Source organism: Peromyscus maniculatus, chromosome 23 (assembly GCF_049852395.1).
Source record: "Peromyscus maniculatus bairdii isolate BWxNUB_F1_BW_parent chromosome 23, HU_Pman_BW_mat_3.1, whole genome shotgun sequence".
NCBI lineage: Eukaryota > Metazoa > Chordata > Mammalia > Rodentia > Cricetidae > Peromyscus > Peromyscus maniculatus.
The window spans coordinates 53,289,351-53,309,631 of NC_134874.1; the positions used below are offsets into that span (position 1 = coordinate 53,289,351).

The 20,281-nt window shown below is 46.9% G+C and overlaps 1 protein-coding gene across 6 annotated transcripts in view; it reads right to left on the reverse strand.

The window, feature by feature from the left end:
- Fry (FRY microtubule binding protein) overlaps nt 1-20,281 on the reverse strand; it is a 394,509-nt gene that overhangs the window by 51,795 nt on the left and 322,433 nt on the right. For all 6 annotated transcript variants that reach the window (XM_076560830.1, XM_076560829.1, XM_076560825.1 and 3 more), the window contains 11 exons: nt 19,735-19,838; nt 18,755-18,940; nt 17,353-17,551; nt 14,317-14,438; nt 12,061-12,248; nt 11,015-11,109; nt 7,831-8,438; nt 6,481-6,578; nt 5,592-5,762; nt 4,270-4,410; nt 1,731-1,910 (listed from right to left, as the gene is read on the reverse strand). In XM_076560830.1, the coding sequence (XP_076416945.1) occupies nt 1,731-1,910; nt 4,270-4,410; nt 5,592-5,762; nt 6,481-6,578; nt 7,831-8,438; nt 11,015-11,109; nt 12,061-12,248; nt 14,317-14,438; nt 17,353-17,551; nt 18,755-18,940; nt 19,735-19,838 (2,092 nt within the window). The remainder of the gene's footprint in view (nt 1-1,730; nt 1,911-4,269; nt 4,411-5,591; nt 5,763-6,480; nt 6,579-7,830; nt 8,439-11,014; nt 11,110-12,060; nt 12,249-14,316; nt 14,439-17,352; nt 17,552-18,754; nt 18,941-19,734; nt 19,839-20,281) is intronic.

Genomic DNA, 20,281 nt, shown 5'->3' on the forward strand with positions numbered 1-20,281 from the left:
CCTGCCTCCTCTCCTCGCCCCCCCCCCCCAGCCCTTGGTCTCCCTGCCTTGAACTTGCTCTGTAGACCAGGCTGGCTTCGGATTGCAGCCTATTTCCTGTGTGCTAAGAGTATACACTGCTTTCATCATGCCAAACTTGCAATAACTTCTTGTAATAAAAGGTTAAAATTCATTTCCTTCTCTCCTGTCTCTAGCGGTCAATCTTAATGCACTCCCAATCACTGATAGTTTCATCTACATTATTTCTATCATTTCAATTGTTCAACTGGATGAGGTCATGGCCAAGGTATTATGCAATACTTTATGACGTTCACTTTCTGAGAATCCTACAGTATGTGGTCAGGCAGGGGGTGCTTTTAAAATTCTGCCTCCAAGGAGGTCTCACAGACACCAACTTGAGATCTTTGAAATGGCAGAAAGTGACCAGAACCTTCTGAACCTAGACTATAGGTCTGGAGCAGTTCTGGGTCCCTGTGAGCTGAGGGATGCAACTAACTGGATAATGCTTTCTCTATTTTTGGATCAAAAGAAACTCAAGTCAAAGGCTTAAAAATGGCCCCCTCTCCAAGAAAAAAGTTGAATATGGCTGTTGAATTAATGTATTTTTTTTTTCGAGACAGGGTTTCTCTGTGTAGCTTTGCGCCTTTCCTGGAACTTGCTTTGGAGACTAGGCTGGCCTCGAACTCACAGAGATCCGCCTGCCTCTGCCTCCCGAGTGCTGGGATTAAAGGCGTGTGCCACCACCGCCCGGCTAATGTATTTTTTTTTTTAAAAGATTTATTTATTTTTATTTTATGTGCACTGGTGTTTTGCCTGCATGCATGTCTGTGTGAGGGTGTCAGGTCTCCTGGAATTGGAGTTAGACAGTTGGGAGCTGCCATGTGGGTGCTGGGAATTGAGTCCAGGTCCTCTGCAAGAACAGCCAGTGCTCTAACTACTGACCCATCTCTCCAGCACCCAAAAGTTGTTTTTTTTTTTTTTCTTGAGACAGAGTTTTTCTGTGTAGTCCTGGCTGTCCTGGAACTTGCTTTGTAGCCCAGGCTGGCCTCGAACTCACAGAGATCTGCCTGCCTCTGCCTCCCAAGTGCTGGGATTAAAGGTGTGCCACCACCACCTGGCCAGAACTAATATCTTAATATCATTTTCATATTAAGTATAGATGCAGATGTCACATCTTGAATGTGGAAGAGGTGAAAGTTAATGAAGCAATCAGTTCCTCCCCTCCCTTCTCAACTCTCCTTTATCTGTGTGATACACGTCCCTAAGTGTGAGCAAGCACATGCCTGCATCCGGGCAGGTGGAGGCCAGAGCAGGGCGTTGGGTGGGAGGGTGGCCTTCTATCTCTTTCTACCTCATTTCCTTGAGACTGGAGACTCACCACTCTGTCTAGCATGCCCTGTGAGCTCTCAGTGTCTACCTTTTTCCACCTTGCATCGGTGGGCAGCTAGACCAGGCGCTTTTTACATGGGTGCTGGGGATTTGAACTCTGGTCCTTGTGGCTGGAGAGCGGGCGCTCTTACCCACTGAGCCATCTCCAGCCTGTGGTTTCCATTTTTGATAATTCCCAATTGAGAGCCCTACACTCATGCACTGTTAAAAGAACGGAACCTAATTTAGACTTTGGAGGTCTTCATTTAAAACAAACGTAAGTCTTCTTCTCTCTAGGCAACCGCGTCCCCCCCTGGCCACCATATACTCAGTTCCCTGACAGAGCCACAGTGGGTCAGGACCTCTGAGATGTCGAAGTGGAAGTCCAGAGTCTTGCCCGGCAGCTCCTTGGAGGCGCTGGTCCACACCCGGTGGAGTTCTATCTTGGAGAGGTCACTGTGTTGGTACGAAGGCAGCACCAGGCTGGCCGATCGAGAAACGACCAGCTTCAAGATATTCAGCGCTTCCCTCCAGTGAATGCTCTGTTGGCAATAAACGTCCAAGGGTTAGACGTCAGTCCGTGTTCTGAGAGCCAGAGCTCACTACCAAACCATCTCCTGACCGGACAGAATTCCCTGACTTAACACACAGTCTGTAGTTAGGAAAAGACTAACGACCGACAAAGAGCATTTACGAGAGAAGCGAACCACACTGTGGGGAGACGCAGGTAACCAGATCCGCTGTGGCCATATTCACGTCACAGAGTTAAAGACCGCAGGGCATTGTTTTTGCTAAGGAGCCACCTTAAGATGTCAAAAGATAAAAGCTTCACGTCCATGTTAGACTATTGATCATTCACAGGCAGATTTCCCCGACCCTCCAGGGTCCTGTCTCCTTGGTCCTACTGTTTCTCTGGGTCTCGCTGCTGCTCATTCTTCACTGGGTGTCCTGATCTCATTCCTCCTCATATTGCATCCTGCTCATCCACTGACGCAGGGATGGGGTGCCCTTCTCACCTCCTCCCTCAGGGATGGGGTGCCCTTCCCACCTCCTCCCTCAGGGATGGGGTGCCCTTCCCACCTCCTCCCGCAGGGATGGGGTGCCCTTCCCACCTCCTCCCTCAGGGATGGGGTGCCCTTCCCACCTCCTCCCGCAGGGATGCGGTGCCCTTCCCACCTCTTCCTGCACCCCTCCCTTCCAATAATGTGGCCCCTGTTTACTTACCTGGCTCATAACTCAGTCGGTCTTGCTTAGACCATTTCAATAATTCTTTCAAAAAGATGTATTTATAATTTTGGTGGGTGTACGTGTGTTAGTGTGTTTGTGCATGCTCCTGTATTACTTTATATGTACCGTGTTTGGGAGCCTTTGAAGGCCAGAAAAGGGCACTGGATTCGCCTGGAAACAGGGTTACAGGCAGTTGTGAGCTACCGTCTAGGTGATGGGAACTGAAATTTTGGTCCTCTGCAAGATCAGCCAGTACTCCTAACCCCTGAGTCATCTCTCCAGTCCCTAGAGGGAGCCTCTTAATACCCCAAGGAAACAGGCCATGTGCCACGGGTGCCCTTACCTCCTGTGAGCTAACCCGTGACTGAATACACACTGAGCACACATCTCCCCTGTGAGTGCTAACCCGTGACTGAACACACACTGAGGACACAATTCTCATTAGCCCTTGAAAAATGAGTGGGAGGAAAAGAAAACCTGGAAATTAAATTTAACATTAAATAATTTCTGGGAAACAGTGTCTAAAATTTACACTCTACCTCTTTGTCAATGTGATTAACCAGAGAAAAATCCAGGGTTTGTCCTTGAAATCTGGGACGCACAAGAAGAAAGGATTATGAAGCCAAGGACCGAGGCAAAGCAGATTCCTCTGCTGTTGAGAGCTGACCCACAGAGGAACATGGATTCCCTTCTGTCTGTGGTTGCACGTAACGGATTAGCTACCAGGCTCTAGAAATCGCTTTGTTTTCCTGATGTAGTCTCAGGACAGAGCTTTAAGAGGCAGTCTGTGGGTCTTTGCTGATGTGTTCTGCTGGGCAGGCTGCTGGGCCCGGGAAACAAAGGCAATACCCCGGATCCCCAGAGCCAGGTCTAAGTGCGACCTCCATGTCTACTATCTTGGCCCTTGTTGGTTTGTGTGTGTGTGTGTGTGTGTGTGTGTGTGTGTGTGTGTGTGTATAAATTTTAATTTTAATTAATTAGTTTATTGGGACAGGGTCTGGGTTGTCTTGGAACTTATTATGTAGATCAGGCTATCCTCTAACTCACAGATATCCACCTGCCTCTGCCTCTGCCTCCTGAGTGTTGGGATTAAGGTGTGCGCCACCATGTCTGGGCTGTTTTCATTTTTATTAATATTTTTAGGGACTGCTTGTTATAGAAATATTACAATATTACAGAAACAGAGGCCAGCATAACAAACTTTTATGTTCTTATCATTTATTCACATTTTGTTGTTTTTCTTCATTTATCCCTCTAATTTTTTTGGTTGGTTGTTGGGTTAAATTCCAAAGTAAAGATCTGGCCTGGAACTGTGCATGCACACACCTTCTCTCTCCCTTCTCCATCTTTGAAATAAGACACCAGCACAGGCCCTTCCCCCTCAGCTTCCCAGCTAGGCAAGTGCTTGGAAGACTCAGGCTGGGGGCCAATGAGACAGCTACGTCCCTGAAGCAAGGAATGTGCTAAGGTCTCTTTCTGTCTTTCTCCTACAAACGCCACCCAGGGTGCGACCGACTAGCGCGCTTGTCTGTCGGCGACGCGTCGTCGTGGATATAGAGGAATAAATGTGGGGCTGGATGCCAGATGGCCTTACACCCGAGGGCAAGCCCGACAAGCCTCGTGGGTCTCTCCCGGATACCTCTGAGGAGGGAGTGAGTCTGTCCAAACACTCACCTGCACATATTTTTCAATGGTCTTCAGGACTTCCACGTTGAACTGCTTGACAGGAACAATGGAAAGGTCCATGTAACTGAGCAGACTGTAGATGACCTGGAGGAGCGGCTGCTGCATGCTGGGGAGCCCTTTCTCCAGCAACTGCAGGAGGCAGAGCGCAGCAGTCAGTTCGTCCCTCTGTCCCTCTTCCCCGGAGAAGTACCAGGCTTGCTTTCCCACAACCCTATCATTGCAGCAGGCTTCCGGGGCAAACAAAACCCTATTTTTTTGTTGTTTGTTTGTTTGTTTTGGAAGAGGCCTCACTATTTTGCACTGGCTGGCCTCAAACTCACAGACATCCTCCTGTCTCTACCTCTCAAGTGCTGGGATGACAGGCGTGCTCAACCACTCCAGGCTAAAAGCCCAATTAATGAATAAAAAGTAGTGAAGGCAATTCAAGGAGCTCCGAAATCATAAGCATAAAATCCCTGTAGCTCCAGACTCAAGGGATTTGCTGCCATCTCTTAAAAAAAATTATTTCCATATTTATTTTTATGTATGGGTTTTGCCTGTGTGTGAGTCTATATACCACATGCATGCAGTGCCTGCAGAGGCCAGGAAAGAGCGTCGGATCACTTGGAACTGGAGTTAGGTTACGAGCAGCCATCTAGGTGCTGAGCATCAAACTTCGACCCCCTGGAAGAGCATGACTGAGGTGCTGAGCACCCCTGCAATCTCCATAAAGCTTTAAAAAATTGTGTGTATGAGTGTGCCCATGTTGAATTTATGTGCAGGTGTACAGGCGCCATGGAGGGCGGGCTCAGCAGCTGGAAGCACACATCTAGCTATGTAGTAACTCCTTGGTAAGATCTGAACCCCACCCCTACCCCTACCCCCTTCACCTCTCAAGTGCTGGGATTAAAGATGTGCACTGTCTGCCTCTGTGGCCGCTCTGCCTGCCTCTGTGGTCACTCTTTCTGCCTCTGTGGCCGCTCTGCCTGCCTCTGTGGCCACTCTGCCTGCCTCTATGACGTACACTGCCATACCAAGCTAGGATCAAGTTTATCTCAGCCATACTCTGATGGGTATAAGTATAGTGAGTAGGGGGTAAACTTGGGAGGCAACTGGATCTAGGGCCAGTTACCTTAAAGTTAGAGCTCATCAGTTAACTGAGCCAAGCCTCAGCTTCTTTACAGAATACCCAGTCACTGGTATGTTGGGAGGATTTCAAAGGAGTCCATTAGCATTTGTGATAACACATGGTACACAGTCAGGGTCAAAGCTCCATAAACATGTGAACCACGGATGCTGACATCAATGTTATCCTCAGCGTCATTGCTTACCTCTGCCAGGTAGGTGACCATGTTCAAGGTGATGTCGGCGTAGGCCTCATGAAGGTAGCGACAGACCACATTGACCCATGTGGCACAGTCCCTTGTGTAGCTGTGCGTTTTATACAGGGTCATAACGTGAGCCAGATTCGAAAGCTTAGGATTTTTTTCTTCCAAGCAAACCTTTGAAGACAAACAGGCCAGTTAGAGCATTCCAATGCACAGGAAGAAATGTTAGTAAATATCCTAAGTCCTATAGGCTGGAACACAGCCCCATATAATTTTTGATGGCCACAGAAATACTCTGTCTAGTAATTAGTTAATACACTTCCCCACGTGCTTTGCTTTCTTTAACTGGTATTGTGTGAACATGGACGTGTGCGAGCAAGTGAGTGCCTGCAGGGCATGTGGGCGTCCGAGAACAGGCCAAGGAAGCCGGCCCTCTCCTTCCATCCTGCGGGTTCTGGAGATGGAGGTGGGCAGGCTTGGTGACAAGCGCCTTTTCCTGCTGAGCCATCTCTCCAGCTCCCACTGGCCTCTGTCTGTCTGTCTGTCTGTCTGTGTCTCTTTCTCTTTGTCTCCCCCCCCCCCAGACATGGTTTCTATGTATAGTCTGTCCTGGAAATCACTCTGTAGACCAGGCTGAGGTCACAGAAATCCACCTGCCTCTGCCTCCCAAGTGCTGGGATTAAAGGTGTGCGCCACCACACCCAGCCTGCTTGCTTTTCTGGATAATGAAGGGGATAAAAAGCCAGTTTCCAGTTTGTAACAGCCACTTAGAGATGTCCATTATGAGTGGTAGTAACTTTCGAGACAACCACTGCCTTCTCCAAACTGGCCATTTCCATTTGGCCCTGGGATTTCCTAACGGATCTGCTGCCTATGGAACCCTAATGCATACCTGAGCGATCCTTTCAGCTATATCCTTACAGAACTGATTGGGATTTTCAAAATGCTGGATCAGTTGGGGCAAGAGACACAAGACGTTCAGTGGAAATCCTGGAGGAGAGAAGACAATGGCAATGGCTGAGTATGGGACGTTGTGACTGGTAACAGCGGGAAGGTGTACACAGAGTCTGTTTTGTCCCAAGGTGATTCGAAAACGGTCTTTTCGTGGTTGTTTTTTGAGACAGGGTCTCATGTAGATCAGAACGATCTTTAACATGAGCAAGGATGACCTTGAACTTCTAACCCTCCTGCCTCCATTTCTTGAGTGCTGGGATTATTGGGATGTCCCACCACACCTGGTTGTGTGTGGTGCTGGGAATTGAGTCTACGGCTTTGTATAAGCCAGGCACACACTCTATCCACTGGCTACATCACCGGCCCCCAAGGAGCTTTGAGAAGGAGGGTAAGTATGATCAGCTAAAGAAATCTGTAAAAGGGGGCTGGAGAGATGGCTCAGAGGTTAAGAGCCCTGGCTGTTCTTCCAGAGGTCCTGAGTTCAATTCCCAGCACCCACATGGTGGCTCACAACCATCAATAATGAGATAATAATAATAATCACAATCAATAACCTCTTCTGGCCTGCAGGCATACACACAGGCAGAACATTGTATACATAATAAATAAATAAATCTTAAAAAAAAGAAATCTGTAAAAAAAATATGATAAAAATGAATCAGTTACAAAGAGGCAACTGAACTTACACTTGTGATTTCAACAGAGTAGTCACCTGTTTGTGGCAACGATGCCTCATGCAGATTTTATTGACATATACCGAACTGAACTGAAATACTAGTTTAAGATTTTTTAATTATAAAAATGTAAGCTGGAGGTGATGGTGCACACCTTTAATCCCAGCACTCGGGAGGCAGAGGCAGACAGATCTCTGTGAGTTCAAGGCCAGCCTGGTCAACATAGTGAATTCTAGGCAAGAAAACAAAGAAAGGCAACCCCCACACACTCCCACCAAACCAAACCAAACCAAACCAAACCAAACCAAACCAAACCAAACCAAACAAATCCCAAAAGATTTGGGAATTAGCAAAGAAATGTACAAGAGCAAGGACTAAGTTGACAGTCCTTGCAATTTGACCTAGAAATCATTCATATCCATACATATCCATATGTATATATATATATATGTATGTATACACACAGACACAAATATATCTCTATAAACTGCTGCCCCTTTTATTCGATCGCCAGCGTCTAATACTATAGATACAGACATATAGTATAATCTTATTTCTCTAAGGCCGAATGCAGCCACCATCAGGGCTACAAGGATGCGCAATGCTGGCCTTACCGATGGCTTGGGATGAGTCCACCATGGGCACTTTGGACACTGGCGTCAGCAAGCTGAAAAGCTGCAGGGTCAGGTCTGTGGTGGTGAGAGAGGTGAAGCCCTTCAGGAGCAGCTGCTGTAAGCCCGAGAAGTCGGCCCACTGGAGCTGCCCTTGGAGTTTCTCCAGCTTTTCTCGGTTCTCGGCTTTATCCAGCGGCATATGGGCCAGCAGTCGGCTCAAGAGCCTCAAGGCCATGAGGTATTCAAACTCAAAGTCGGACTCCATCAGGGCCACCGTGACCCAGAAGATGGTGGCCAGCAGGTTGGTGGGATGGTTCACGTGGGACGGGTCTGTGAGACTGTCCTTCAGGGAGGAATTGCTTCTGGTTTTTGAGGAAAGACCTTGTTGGGTACAAGCTTGGATTCTGTCCAGCGTGGCGCTTCGAGGCGGGTCGGAGGATCGGTCAACCACACCAAACTTCTTGGGCACCGAGAAGCTCCTTTGGTGCCGGCTCCGCTCTGCAGTTGTGGTATTGCCGCTGGGAGTCCCGGGGTTGACGTTCAGCTGACCAGTGCTCTTCCTGCTCGCCGTCAGTTTGCTGCTGGAGTTCAGATCTGGTGACGAAGAACTGGGTATAAACAGAGGTGAAGTCAGCAGAGAGCCAGCATGCGCCACTGAAGAGCTGGTGCTTTTGTCTTCTGAGAAACAGCCAGGGAGGACCACCCCTCGGGGAACACCGCTTAGTCTATGACCACAGCACCCTGAACGTGCCTCGGTAGCTAAGCAGGGCCAGACCTGGTTAGTACTTGGATGGGGGACTTTCTACTTATGTGTCTTTTATTCTTAACTCAAAGCTATGAAAAATAAACCTTAGCAAGAACAATCTCCAAAAACCAAAAAACAATACTAACTTTCATTTATTGAAAGTCTAAAACCCCAGCAATTTAGTGACCTTTCATTTGTATCCTATTTGAATTTGGATGGGAATAACCATAAAATAAAATATACCAACAAGTGCAAAGTTTATCTCCTTTTAACTTAGAACAGGGAGTTATCAAGAAGGAAAAAGGTAAGTGCACAAGGCAAAGAAAATGTTTTTGCACTTATAAAATTTGATTGTTTTGTCCTGTTTCCCCTTCTGAGACAGGGTCTCACTATGCAGCCCTGGCTGACTCAGAACTCACTATGTTGACCAGGCTTGGCCTTGAACTTAGAGAGAACTGTCTTTTAACTCTATTCACACCAAAAGGTTCAAACTCTTTGTCAGCCTTCCTTCCTTCCTTCCTTCCTTCCTTCCTTCCTTCCTTCCTTCCTTCCTTCCTTCCTTCCTTCCTTCCTTCCTTCCTCCTCTCCCACCCCCTCTCTCATAGAATCTGGCTATGCATCCTGGCTGGCCTCAGACTCATAATTCTCCTGCGGCCTCAGCCTCAGTGCTAGGATTACAGGTATGAGCCTCCACACTCAGCTTACCTATTACACCTTTACAGATTGAGAGATATGGGTTCAAACGACTGATGATTGCAGTGTTAGTGATCACATCAAAGGTATAAAAAATGTTCAAGTTATAAAATGATAAAATATTAGCCAGGTGGTGGCGCTCCACGTCTCTAATTCCAGCACTCAGGAGGCAGAGCCAGGTGGATCTCTGAGTTTGAGGCCAGCCTGGTCTACAGAGTGAGTTCTAGGACAATCAGAACTACACAGAGAAATAAATAAAATAATGTCTATGGGGCTGGACAGATTGCTCAGTGGTTAAGGGCACTGACTGGCTGTCTTTGCAGCGGACCCGAATTTGATCCCTAGCATCCAGATGGCGGCTCACCTGTAACTCCAGCTCCAGGGGATTCAACTTCTCTAGCCTCTTCCAGGATCAGTACTCACAAGCACATACCCCCACCACACACATAATTAAAATAATAAAATTAATCTTAAATAAAGTAAGGTTCAAGAGCATGAAAGGTAAATTAACTGACTTGGTTTCAAGAACAAGTTTAGCCACAGAATCATGGGATCACAAATAATTTGAAATGAGTTAGTAACCAAGAGTACGGCCATACTCTAAAGGCTATTAAAGTATTTACTCACTTAAGCCGGCTTCCATTCTAGCTGCTTTTATAGGTGTAGTTTGGATGAACTCTACATATTCATTTAGTTTCTGCTTCCCAATGTAATAAATAGACCATTATTATATATTATTTAAAAATGTTTGAAGATTTAGGTGCCAAAAAGAAGGCTCAGCAGTTAAGAGCACGTATTGAGAGCTCTTACAGGACACATCTGAGTTTGGTTCCTAGCACCCATGTTGGACAGTTCATAACTGTTCCTAACTCTATTTCCAGGAGATCTGATATGCTTTTCTGGCCCCCCCACCCACACACACACTTAAGAAAAAAGACACACGCCTTTCCCCCTGCACTCAGGAGGCAGAGGCAGGCAGATCTCTGTGAATGAGTCACCCTGCCCTACAGAGTGAATTCCAGATTAGCCCACAGTGTCTTCTTCTCTTAAAAATTATTTTTATTTTATATGTATCAGAGTTTTGCAGGGCTAGAGAGATGGCTCAGGTTAAGAGCACTGACTGTTCTTCCAGAGGTCCTGAGTTCAATTCCCAGCAACCACATGGTGGCTAATAATCATGTGTAATGAGATCTGGTCCCCTCTTCTGGCCTGCATACATGCAGGTAGAATGCTGTATACTTAATAAATAAATTAAAAAAAAAAAAAAGAGTTTTGCTTGCATGTATGTATTGTGCTGCATGCATTCCTGGTGGCTGCAGAGGCGAGAACTGTGTGTTACGATCCCCTAGAACTGGAGTTACAGGTGATTATGAGTGCTCCCACGGGGGTGCTGGCACCAAGTTTAAAAAAAATAAAATAAAAATATTTGTATATTGCAATGCCGCCTGCCTTTTTTAAATTTAAGGAAATAATATAGGGCTGGAAAGATGGCTCAGTGGTTAAGAATACTTCTTATTGCCCTTGCAGAGATCGGGGTTCAGTTCCCAGTACCTACATGGTGGCTCACAACCACCTGTAACTCCCAGGCACTCAGGTGGTGCACATTTACACACATAAAAAAAATATTCCTAATAAAAGAAGATACCAAATATACCCTTTAGGTCCTAAGTAGATTTCAAAACCTACATCTGTTCTTTGTACTCTGGCCACCATTCGGCACAGTAAATTTGGTACCCAGATTCTCACCGAGATAACACTGTGAAGAGGTCACTGTTCTTCAGGCAGTCGGACAAGTTGTCAACAGCGGCTTCCAAGGTCAGGAGCGCTTCCATCACATAACCCTGTAAAGTACACAGAGCGCTAACACAGAGCTGCTAACCTCCCGAGGGTGAGTTCACCTAGCACGAACTCTCTTCCAGCCACGGCGGGACTTCTGGACTCTAGACAATCATGGTGGTATTCATTGACAAAGGCTAAGATCCAATTATAAGGCTCGCTTGGGAAACCACACAGCGTAGAGGTTAGCAGAGAGCCACAAGGATTTATTTCCCCAAGTTAAAAACACATCAGAGCAGCAGGGGCCGGGTGGGGCGGGGGTGGGGTGGGATGGGGTGGTGAGTAGTCCCCTGCTGAGGGGAAGGGCAGGCCACTGAAATGTAGGGGTGACAATGTGTGGAAGCCATGGGCAAGGTGAGGTGTAGGGAAGTCAGTGACATTTTACTCGAACTTCTGCTGGATGGAAGGGAGAGAGACAGAGTGCTTCACAGGGGGGAGGGGGGGCTGGCCTTAGCCTCACAGCCACTCAGTGCCCCCAAGGCTCTGAGCTCTACCTACGGGGTCTCTCTCCATCCTGTTTCCAGATCTCCTTACAGCCCTGGGAGTCATCCACACCGGGAAGGGCGGAGCTTGGCCCACATACAGTGGGGATCCCTGCTCCTGCTCCGGCTGGACATACTGAGTCTAATTAAGTCCTCAGCAGAGGGCAGAAAGACCCAAAACAACACAAAAGAACCCCAAACAATACAAACTAACCCACCGCCACCTGCCATGTAAAACCACCAAACAGACAGACATCTCGAGGAGCCGTGGAGAGATTTTCGTATGTTCAGGTCACCAAATGTGGTCTGTGGAGTCTGCAGAACAACGCCCTGGAGTGACTTGGAAATAACAAGGGCTAACTTCTAAAATCTATTTCCGTGTGTGGTTCTGAGGGTTAAAGCCAGCCAGCTTCTATGGACTCCAGCAGAGTGCTATGCCACGGAGGGGTACTTAGCGGTCACTCCCTCCCATACCTGGATCTCATCACCGTGCTCCCCGATCACCTCCACCAATCTCGACAGGAGGTCAGACAACGCATGCGCTGACAGGGGTTGCTTGAGGGCCCGGAAGATCTGGAAGGATCGGCCTGCGTAGTGCCGGGACGAGCTCGCGAGGGCTGTCTGTAGGGCGACCTCACTCAGATGCTGCTCCAGATGGAAGCCTACAGCCAGAAGAGCAGTGGATGGAAGTGTCAGCCCGGGTGCTCCACGCTGGTGAGCTCAAGTCATGAGGAGGGTTAGAACCAGCTAACGGCATCCACCACCCATGCCACGCACCCCCCCCCCCCCCCCCCCCCCGTGGGGATGCTCACTTAAAAACCAGCCATTTTCAGCTGGGAACAGTGACACGGACTGGGTGACCCTGCCTCAGAAACCAACAAACAGGGTGTGTATCTAGTTTAGGAACAGAGGGTTTGCCTAATGTGCAAGGCCTTGGGCACTGTGAAACTTAAATATAAACATAAAGGCCTGGAGGGATGGTTCATCGGTTAAGGACACTGGCTGCTCTTTCCAGAGGACCTGGGTTCAGTTCCCAGCACCCACATGGTGGCTCACAACCACCTGTAACTCGAGTTCCGGGGATATGATGCCCTCTTCTGGCCTCCACAGGTACTGCATGCACATGGTGCACATAAACTGTCTAGGCAACACAGCCAGCCACATAAAATTTAAAAAATAAAGGAAAGCAATATATAAACCAACAGACAAGTGAACAATAGAACTTTAAGTCATTTCAAAGCATAAAACAAACTTAGTATGAATCATGGGACTCCAGGAAGAGGCAGAGGCTTCAAGGCAGGATGGTCTTGGTTTTAAATCAGAGGGTTTGTGATTCCATAAGAGGCCAAGTCCTTCTCTTTGACTTGTGAGTAGCAGGCTGTATCTCACAGCGATGTCACAAGAATTAAAGAACACAGTGTCTAGCAGACAACCCATCTGCACAAATGTATTATTTAACACGCTCCATTTCTTTTATCTTCTTCTATAGTTCTTTTTCTTTTTTTCTTTGTTTTTATTTTTGGGTGTATGCTGATGTACACATGTGTATAAGTACACATGCACACGTGTGGAGGTGACATGGTGATGCCAGGTCTTTTCCTCAGTGGCTCTCTCTCTCTTTACTTTTGGAGACAGTGTCTCTCACGGAACCTGGAATCTGCGCATTTCAGCTATACTGGTTGGCCAGTGAGCTCTGGAGATCCCCCTTGCCCCCTGCCCCAGTGCTGGGGTTCAGGTGTGTGCCTGCTGGGCATCCAAACTCAGGTCTTCATGTGTTTGCAGCAAGCATACTGATTAAGCTATTTCTTCAGCCCCTGGACTCTTTTTTTATAGAATACTTTCCTTCCCTCGTTCCCTCCCTCCCTCCTGCCCTCCCTTCCTCCCTTCTGTTGAGAAAGGGTCTCACACTATAGCTCAGGTTGGCCTGGAACTCACTATGTAGTAGGCTGGCCTTGAACTTGAAATAGTCCTCCTGCCTCAGACTGCCAGGATTATAGGATAAGCTACCAAGCCTGGCTTACTTCTTTTTAAAAAGAAATTTTGTTAGAAATACATTTTTTTTTTTTTTTTGGTTTTTCGAGACAGGGTTTTTCTGTGTAGCTTTGCGCCTTTCCTGGAACTCAGTTTGGAGACCAGGCTGGCCTTGAACTCACAGAGATCCTCCTGACTCTGTTTCCCAAGTGCTGGGATTAAAGGCGTGTGCCACCACTGCCCAGCTCTAAAAATACATTTTTAAAGTAGAGGAAAGGTAGGACTACATCTAACTAGTTCTAAAGACATCCAAGACCTGGTGCCGAAGCCACTGTTCTGTTTTATCAGTATACAGATCCCGAAATGCAGACACTTCTGGGAAGGCAATGAACGTTACCTGACCCTCGTCCCGAAAGCAAGATCTCAGGCAGAAGAAAACCATCTGACCAGGTGAGAAAGAAAATGCAGTATAAAGTGCAGGATTACTTGGGGTCATTAAGTTGTACGACTGTGGTTCCTCTTTTCAGGGAGACAGACAGGAATAGAAGACCCAATGAAAATAGTAATTTTTAATTTTTTATGGCCCCGGAGGCCTTTAGACATGTCTGGATGTCACGCGAACATGGACAAAAAGGAATAAACCTTACTGCTCTTAGCTGCAGTGTGGAAATGTGTGGTGTGTCGTACATCACACTCGTGTAGTGAGTGCCACGAGAGGAGACCTCTGTGAGAGGGATTTGGGGGAACAGGACAAAGTACCTGATTTGGAGTCTTTAAATACGGATACAACATGACGTAGGAAATTAGAAAGCTGCTCCGCGCTCTTCGAGTTCTGGTTTTTGGGTGTGATATCTTCGTGGCACCAAAGTGGACCGAATGCCCTAAAATAAAACAAACTGATGTTAAACACATGACTGCCATTTTGTGTTAGAAGACACACTAGGAGTTCTAACTCCAAAGATAAAATAGATCTTTAAAAAATATTTTATTATTTTTAACTATGTTTAGGCATGTGTGTATCTGCATATGGGTATATGTCATAAGTGCAGTGCTCACAGAAGCCAGAAGAGGGCGTCAGATCCTCTGGATATGGAGTTACTGATAGTTGTGAGCCACCTGATATTGGTAATGGGAACTAAACTTGTATCTTCTGGAAGAGCATCTAGTGCTTTTAACTGCTGAGCCATCTCTCTAGCCCCACAGATATATATTTTAAACTTTACTAATTAACTAGAGGAAGTATATCAAAACTTCTGCACATACTCAAAAATAACCCTGATTTGTAGGGATTTGCTTTTGATGTTTTTATCTTTTTTTTTGGTTTTTGGTTTTTCGAGACAGGGTTTCTCTGTGCAGTTTTGGTGCCTGTCCTGAATCTCACTCTGTAGTTCAGGCTGGCCTTGAACTCACAGAGATCCTCCTGGCTCTTCTTCCCGAGTGCTGAGATTAAAGGTGTGCGCCACCACTGCCTGGCTGATGTTTTTTTTTTTTTTAAATTAGTTACAATTAATTAATTATTGTGCATGAGTGTGATATGAACATGTGGGTGCGCATGCCACAGTGCACATGTGAGGTCAGAGGAGGGCCTGGTCTTTCTTTCCACCTTTATGGGGTCCCAGGGATTGAACTCATGTAACCAGACTTTCCAGGCAAGTGCTTTTCTTGCTGAGCCGTCTCACCAGCCCTATTGCCATTATTTTAAATTCACTTACAACAATTAAAATCTCCTATTTCAGGCCAGCAAGATGCTCATCAGGTAAGGCATGTGCCACCAAGCCTGAGGATCCGACTGTGATCCCTGGGACCCACGTGGTGGGAGGAGAGCACTGATTCTGGCTGGTTGTTCTCTGACTTCCACATGCACACCACGGCAGGCACCCTCCTCCACCAGGAAATAAATAAGTAAGTGTAAAATGTTCTATTTCAAAAGAATGGTGCATCAGAGAAATGCAAATCAAAATGACTCTGAGATACCATCTTACACCTATCGGAATGGCTAAGACCAAAAACACCAATGACAGTCATGTTGGAGAGGATGTGGAGCAAAGGGAACTCTCCTCCACTGTTGGTGGGGATGCAAACTTGTACAGCCACTGTGGAAATCAGTATGGTGGTTTCTCAGAAACTTGGGAATTGATCTACCTCAAGACCCAGCCATACCACTCTTGGGCATATACCCAAGAAATGCTCAATCATACCACAAAGATACATGCTCAACTATGTTCATAGCAGCACTATCTGTGATAGCCAGAACCTGGAAACAACCTAGATGCCTGTCAACTGAAGAATGAATTAAGAAAATGTGGTACATATACACAATGGACTACTACTCAGCAGAGAAAAACAACAACAGCATGAAATTTGCAGGCAAATGGATGGAACTAGAAAATATCATCCTGAGTGAGGTAACCCAAACCCAGAAGGATAAACATGGTATGTACTCACTCATAAGTGGATTCTAGATATAAAGCAAAGAACAATCAGACTGCAACACACAGAACCAGGGAGGCTACATAGCAGAGGGGACCCTAGGATGACTGTGGCTTATAATAAGTTTTGGTTAATATACTCAATTACTGGGCAAGCCTAAATCAAACATTTCACTATTAGGATAAGAATTTGTACTGTATTAAGCTGATAATAGAAAAATAAATAAATAAATAAAAATGGGAAAAGAAAAAAGAACGGGGCCCGGCGTACTGTAGCCACTACGCTTTGTTTGGGGAGGGACATCAGATATTGAGTTCACCAAGGTGAGTTTCTTGTTGTTGTTGTTGGTCAGAGTCACATTATCAAGGTGTGAGACACCTCGGGACCAACAGAAAATGGCTTCTATTATCTAAATTTGCATTTGAACAGTAAGGATGGGCTGGAGAGATGGCCCAGTGGTTAGAGCACTGGCTGCTCTTCCAGAGGACCTGGATTCAGTTCCCAGCACCAACATGGAGGCTCACAACCATCTGTAGCTCTGGTTCCAGGGCTCCGACACTTTCTTCTGTCTCCACAGGCACTATCCATACACAGTGCACCTACACACATATGCAGGTAAAGTACTCAAATGAATAAAATTTTAAAAAGTCTCTTTTTAAAGAACGGGGTGGGGTTAGAGGAGGTAACTGCCCGCATGCGGTACTGCCAGACTCCCAGCGGCAGCAGTCACTGTTAACAGCTGTGAGCTGAGTGCGCATGACTTAAGCCCCTGAGAAAGGACGGCCTGACTCCAGATCACCAGTAGACAGGCTTTTACACAACACTGGCCCTCTCGGCGCCGGGAATTCTGAAGCCTTAATGATTACTGTGGAAAATCAGAAGACCCGAGAAAACAGGACCGTTTGCAGTTGGCCTGACTCTGACGTCTGACTAAATGGATTCTTTCCCATGGTGCTTCCCATCCTTCTCGGGAATGCTTCTGATTCTGGAGCAGATGAGCAAATGGTCTCCAAGCAGGTGCCCTGGGTGGACTGTGGCGAATGTCCTTGGTCTTCAGAGTGAAGTTCTTGGCTAAGTTCAGAACTTCCAGAACCTGGCAGTTCTGGAGATGACGGAAGTCGGTCTCACGGTGGGGCGCAACCGTCTGCTGCGTCACCTCGTCGTGACAACCCAAACCTCCCTGCCGATCCGTCATCTGGTCGATGAGGTAGGGGAGACCCTCTCACAGCATCTGCCCTTGACTCCAGTCAATATAAATCAGAAGGAAAGAGGACTTCTTCCGAACACCAAGACCATTTTCCAGCGGTGTGGTTTAAGGTGCTGGCGCTTTTACAAAGCAGCGGCCCGACTCCTCGCCCCCATTACCTGGTGGTCAGAAACTCAATGAGCTTGTTGGCCTTCTCGTCTGTTTCTGCGGCTGTGTCCACATCTTCTACCTCCTGGGTCATCTGCGGGAGGTTCCCGCTGCTGCCGCCTAGACTGATGCTGGAGGACGTGGAACTGGAGCTCAGGCCAGAGTCTGGCACTGGGGACGACTGGTCCTCTCTCAGGAAGTCAAAGCCACCTGGGGGGAGGAGAAGGATGGGCTAGGGTGCCAGCAAGCTTGACGAGGTTTGGAGGCGAACACACATAAGTGTGACATTGAAGACACTTGATTTGGGCTATGGTTATGAGTCATCACTTTTCTTTGCTTAGGGCCTTGGATGCTCTGCTGTGCACACCAGTGTGTATCGGGGACCATGGGGAGATGTGCTGTGTTCCACACTGGGGTTTGACTAGATGCTGTGGTCGAAGGGAGGTACATGGGTGTTTTATGCACATATTAGCCAGGCCAGCAAACAGCCCAACTCTAAAAGGTCAGTCACCCACTGTACCAGCAGCAGATTAGTCCTAAGTAATGGATAATTTAAACATTTAAAATGACTCTTTTAAAAAACACTAGTTACTCTATGGCTGATGGGTAAGTTATATTTAATGCTTTTGAGTAGATGTGGCTATGAGCTTGACTAACTTAAGTGTGTATTTAATGTGTGTGTGTGTGTGTGCACATATGTACATATGAACATACAATGTATACACACATATATGTATTTGGTGCTTAGGATTAGACCCAGGGCCTCATGCATGGTAAGTGTGTATTTTATCACTGATCTATGCTCTAACCATGTATTAGCATATTTTAATATGCTATATGCATGATATTCAAAGAACTATAATATAAGAAAATATTGTTTTCTTTCACTACATATTTGTTTAACACTGTACATCTCTAGTTATACTGTGGTTTGAAAATGTATACATGTAACCATCTCCCTTTCTTCTATTTCTGAAATCTGTATTCCGTCAGATTCCAATAAAACACAGACAGTCACTCAGTAGACGGAAAACCCCTTCATGGGAGCAAGGAGGCACAAGAGAGATACCCAGCACACTCGCCACGTCCTGCTCAGGCAGGACGATAGTCACCTTGTCCCACAGCCTCATCCTTCAGTGTTCTGGGTCAGCGCTCTTGACCAATGAGCATTTTATGTCCGTCCATCAACAGGAACAGACTCACTGGGGGCAGCAGTAAAAAGAATTATGAAAAATGCACTTTAAATACTCAACCATGAGAAGGCTTTTTAGAGGCATGTTCACGTGAACCGGTCTTATTTTCTTATGCAGAAAAGTCAGACCCGATAGCCCAAGAGGAGGAGTGTGGCTCTCTGCCTCCCCCCTCCCCCCCCAGTCATCTCCCACTGGTGGCGCTGTCCCATCCACCTCTTACCTGTGTAGAGATATTCGGGCTGGTAGGCTGGCTGCATGGTCAGTGTCTTGGCTTCCCCCATCTCCCGGGTCTGCAGGAGCACAGAGGCAACGGCGTGAAAGTTGCTGTTACAAGAGAGGGCGATGAGGAGGTGAAGGAGCAGCTTTTTGCTGTGCTCGAAGACTTCAGGCCGATAATGGTCCAAACCTGGAACAGAGAGCCCAATCTCTTAATATCAACAAACGCCAAGGCTCCTGGAGCTTCCGGGGAGATGGACGACTCCCGGATGCCGGCAGGAATGCATGGGGGAGAAGCGTTAGTGGTCATTGGGTTGCCAACATAAAGAAGTTGGGCTTAGGGAAAACAAGCTTTGTGACTGAAATATTGACCGGAGGCCTTTTCTAGACCTCTCTGTAGTATTTAATGTGGTTCACATTCTTTCTTCTTGATGTATCCTCTTCCCTGGATCTGTGTTTGTGAACTCTGTCCTGCTTGGCAGTGCAAATTGCCTTTGAGTTTGAGATCTTCAATTAGCCAGAGTCCTGGGATGTGCCACCACACCAGGCTTAAAGGGTCTACATTTTATTTCTCTCTTTCCAACTTAACGTGTTCTAGATGGTTCCTCTTCCACTTTTTGCCTGTCACTTGAACATCTAAAGCAAGGGGCTTTGCCTGCCACTGTCCCTGTTACGTCTCTCTTTGCTGTGATCAACGTCATGTCTTTCCATTTGTCCCATCGGCTGAGGACCCCTCCCCCACCCCCAGTAAGCTCAGACTATTCGGGGTGTCTTCACAGATGCATCATGAGTATATTTAGATTACAGACATGTCAGTGCTAAGCTATGACTGATTACCCGGAACAAGACCTATTACGGAGTAGAAAGGTATAATGAAAAAGGAAAGGGCTGATTTCAGAACTGCAGCTAAGCTATGCGGGATGAAGGACACGTCGACGTGTTCATCATCCTGTTGGTTAGCATCCCCCTTAGAGCCAGTCTTACCTAAGAAGACGGCGTGAAGTAACAGTGGAAGATGAAGAGCCCAATCTTCTCTCACACTGTGGTCCACCACCATCTCAGTCATAAAGATCACAGCAATATTGCACCTGACCAACAAAATGGAGAAGTGAACGCAATTTTTATAAAGGGTTAAAATACATTGGCAGTTCAAGTCACAATTAAATGCAACTAAGATTCACCGAAAAATTACATAAAGGTACTTATTCAAGAGAGAAAGAATTTTAAAAAGATTTATTTAATTTTACTGTGTGCCTAATTGTGTACCGTGCACATGCAGTGCCTGTGGAGGCCAGAAGAGGGCACTGGGTCCCCCTGGAACTGGAGTTACAGGTGGTTGTGAGCTGCTATGTGGGTGCTGGGAATGGAACCCAGGTCCTCTGCAAGAGCAGCCAGTGCTCTTAACTGCTGAGCCAGCTCTCCAGCCTCCCAACCCCCCCACTCCCACCCCCCACCTCCAGACAGCACAGAGCCCCACTTCAAGAAACATCTGTTAAGCTTATCACACAATGGTAAGTCGTCTAGCAACAAG